The 3750-nt window shown below is 47.8% G+C and overlaps 1 protein-coding gene across 1 annotated transcript; it reads left to right on the top strand.

Moving 5' to 3' along the window:
- Positions 1-7: 7 nt before the first annotated feature.
- On the top strand, positions 8-3750 carry LOC104983868 (inositol polyphosphate 5-phosphatase OCRL-1-like). The gene is made up of 4 exons (XM_010833391.1): positions 8-808; positions 1396-1523; positions 2295-2406; positions 2612-3750. The coding sequence occupies exons 1-4, from the start codon at positions 748-750 to the stop codon at positions 2734-2736; spliced, it is 426 nt and encodes a 141-aa protein (XP_010831693.1). The 5' UTR covers positions 8-747; the 3' UTR covers positions 2737-3750.

Genomic DNA, 3750 nt, shown 5'->3' with positions numbered 1-3750 from the left:
AGCTGAAGCAGGCAGGCTGGGGGATTTACCTAAGACTATGGCATAAGTGTAGTGGCAGAGTAGAGCCCAACTGAGCTCCCCTGTCCCCTGGCCACACACGCTTTCCCCTGGACCACTCAGCACCTGAGTCCAGAGCACCTGCTTCAGCTGTCACTTTGGCATCGCAGATTTCAAAGTCCAAAGCAAACCATTTTTTAAAAATTTGTCCTTACTTTTCAGTCCCATCTAAAATACCTACCATCCCCAACCCATTCTTCCAAAAAAGAAAGTTTTCTTTGGCCTACATTGAAAGATAATGTTATCTTACCTACGGAAAAGTAACAGAACTTGAAAACAAGGTTTGGTGTGGACATACCCTTGACTCCTGCCCTAGCAGTCTGTGTGTCAATATTTGGATATGATCCCCTGTTTGGACTCCACCTTCTGTACCTGTCAGGAGCCTGGAAGTGGGAATGCCTGATGTCCCCGTTGAGTCATCCAGTCCCCTGCCCTGTCAGGTGCAGGCTGAAACCTTGGACGATAATCTCCTAGTTTGAAAGAAAATTTCACACGGATTACAGAGATGATAAAGGGAAAAGGTGCCATTGTCACACCTCTGTTCCTCATCATGAATGATGCTTCTTCCTTCCCCTCGCTTCCTGCTGCTCTCCTCATCGCTGGGTAATCGTCAGAACCTTAGGGATGGTCATTTTGCTGTTTCATTCATTGTAACCTCTTTGGTAGGAGGATCTGTTCCAAACCCCTGGAATGCAGGAGGAGTTACAGCAGATCATTGATTGTCTGGACACCAGCATTCCCAAGACAATACGTATCCTTTTCGACAAAAGCTTAGGAAGCTGGATGTGTACTTGCCCAAACTCTTCTTCCCACCTGCGTGTGATTTTTGTGTTTTCCATATTTATTTTATTCGTAACTGTCTTTTGACTATACAGTTCTCAATTCCCTTTAGGAACTTTCACGCTTTCTCTGTATGAGATGCTTACTAAAAGGAATCAAAGGGTAGATAACCATGAATTGTAATTTGCATGGGACATATGACCAACAGCCGTGGTGCTGCTCTGCTTTAGGCCAGTGATCACTCCTGCCACCACACGACCGGGAGGAGGATGGGAAATCTTGGTGATGAGTTTCCAGTGTGAACTGTCATTCTGCAGGCCACGTCAAGTTCCCTTGACTCTCGAGTCAGGCCAAACCTCCCAAGAGTGTTCGATCAATTCTCTAATAACTCAGCTATAGCACACCTGGACCACTAAAATATCAAACCCCAATTAGGATCAGGGTGCCCTGAATAAGAGGAAGAAAACCACCCCTGAGGGAGCTTGAGGGAGGGAGCACATTGCATCTAAGTGTGGCCTTTTTCCTGGAGCCTCTTTCCCTTGACAGAAGGCCATCCAGCTGGCAGTAACCACTCAGTGGCTGAGGCACTGCTCATTTTCCTAGAAGCCCTGCCGGAACCTGTCATCTGTTATGAGCTCTATCAGCGATGCCTCGACTCTGCTCAGGATCCCCGGATCTGCCGACAGGTGAGTCTTGTTGCTCTGAGAATGTGTTTGAGGCAAGTTCCCCCACAGAGAAATCAGTCATTTTTACAAAGCCAGCTGGACAACCAGCTGTGTGCTAGGATGGGTCTCGATCTGTTCAGAGCAGGACACCAGCATTGAGAGTTGGGACCCTTCAACTGTAGGCTGTGTTATTTCCTATTATATTTGCCACCCTTTTCCAGTTAGCCCATTGAGCAGGGTGCACACCTCTTCTCCAGGGTAAGATTGGTAAAGTGATCACATGCAGCATTCTGGCCAACATGACCAGGAAGGGTGGGTGCCACTCGTGAGCCTTTCTTTTTGTCTTCTCGGTGTTTGTTTTTAATCTTGAAATGCTTTTGAGGCACAATAACTGAGAATACCTCTCAATCAAACTAGTGAGTATCGGGAGGCACTCGCACCCATGCCAAATGGCATTGCACAGAAAACCATTCAGCTTGGCAGATGCCACCACCACCTGCCTGGGGAGGTTGGGAGAGAGCAGGCTGACACCCATCTGCTCCTGAGGCAGGGCATGCGTATGACTATGTGTTAACGTGGCCTACTCATTGAGTGGACAGGGGCCAAACAGGATGACCATTCTGCCGTGTGAGTTATCATTCAACAGGTAGTATTGGTCATGAGTCAACAAGGGACGGGTCCTGTAAGGGTTGAATTATAAACCACTTTCATGGCAGCTGTGAGCTCTTCTTACTACCTTCCTCCATGTTATCCTCACTGCCCACCCCCCTTTTTTCTTAAAAAAAAAAACAGGTGATTTCCCAGCTTCCAGGATGCCATAGAAATGTTTTTCGTTATTTGATGGCATTCCTTCGAGAACTCTTAAAATTCTCCGAGTACAACAATGTCAACGCCAACATGATCGGTAAGAACACTTCCTAGGAATGGCCACACGGGAGCATTGGTCAGGACTGTCCGTGGATGGGGGACACATGTATTCCCTTCTTCGTGTCCAGGCGTGTAACAGTCACTTCCTCCCACTGCCCTCATCCCCTGACCCCCATCCCTGAGGTTTTGCTTAGGTTGTGTCTAACTGAGGGTTTTCCCCTTTTCTTTCTCTCTCCCTCTAGCTACTCTCTTCACTAGTCTCCTCCTAAGGCCTCCACCCAACCTTATGGCAAGACAGACTCCAAGTGACCGCCAGCGTGCTACCCAGTTCCTTCTGACTTTTCTACTTGGGAGTGATGAAGACTAATGATAAGCCTTTTCCTCTTACTACTCCCCGAGGTTCTAGAGGCAGAAGATGTTGGGCCTCGAGTATTTCAGAATGATTTCAAAAGTCATGCCACAGGAAGGGTCCGTTGCAGAATTTCGAGGCTGTTGGCATGAAAAAGTTCTGTTTCTAGTGTGAAAGGAAAAGAGTCTCCTAACCCCTCCCTTGCCATATTCTACGCAGCAAGATACTTTTAGACTTATATTGCCAAGCCAAAGTTAACCATATTTTGGTGTTTTTGTGTTCTCTCTTCATAAGGCAAAGAGACCTGTATTTACACTCCTTTACCTGGGGATGTGTGTGTTGCCCTCCAGCCCAGCCATCATGACTGTCCTTAGCACCTGAGACCTAGATTCTGAGGTGTTCCCATTCTAGGCCCACAAGCACTACTTGCCGTAGCTCGGACTTGTCCGTAGTCCTTGGTCTAAAGCACTTTGGCACTACCGCCCCCCCGTAGCACCCTTTGTACTCTACTCCACTGGTACTACCATGACGAAGAAAGTCAGTGAGGCTAGTGCCTCCTTGGGTGTCTCCAGCAGTGAGCTAACCATCTCCATGTGGTTTTTACATGCATTTGTGCATTCCTGCCACAATGGTATCTGTGCCCCTCCCTGACATTGGCCTTTTATGGATCTATGATGAGTGGAAGCATATTCTCGTCTCAGACCACACTTAGTAGCAGAACATTAGGGACTATTAGAGATGACATCTCATTGATGTGAGAGAATCACACAGTGGAAGCACTTGAGTGTTTCAGGAGTGAGAATATTCATGTTCGACAGGTCCTGCTTCCTACTATCCCTTTTGGTTCTTACGCAAATTGTACACAAGAACCAACCCTGGGTGTCTGTGGGGCCCACACCTCACTTAGAAATCCACCTCCAGAGCAACGCTTGTACCACAGTCAAAAAGGGAGGCTGCACCCCAAGTGGGCCTCTACAGAAACTGTTCCTTCCCCCAGCAGGGGGATTGAGGATAACCCCGAGAATCCCCTCT

This window comes from Bison bison, unplaced genomic scaffold (assembly GCF_000754665.1).
Source record: "Bison bison bison isolate TAMUID 2011002044 unplaced genomic scaffold, Bison_UMD1.0 scf7180017863516, whole genome shotgun sequence".
In the NCBI taxonomy this organism is placed as follows: Eukaryota; Metazoa; Chordata; class Mammalia; order Artiodactyla; family Bovidae; genus Bison; species Bison bison.
Note: the sequence above shows the minus strand (reverse complement) of the source record. Positions and strands in the feature narration are given on the sequence as shown.

Excerpts from the sequence above, each read along its gene's own strand:
- LOC104983868 (XM_010833391.1), top strand. The coding sequence starts at position 748 with ATGCAGGAGGAGTTACAGCAGATCATTGATTGTCTGGACACCAGCATT. Across the intron at positions 1,524-2,294 it reads ATCCCCGGATCTGCCGACAG|GTGATTTCCCAGCTTCCAGG; the intron begins GTGAGTCTTGTT and ends AAAAAAAAACAG. Across the intron at positions 2,407-2,611 it reads TGTCAACGCCAACATGATCG|CTACTCTCTTCACTAGTCTC; the intron begins GTAAGAACACTT and ends CTCTCCCTCTAG.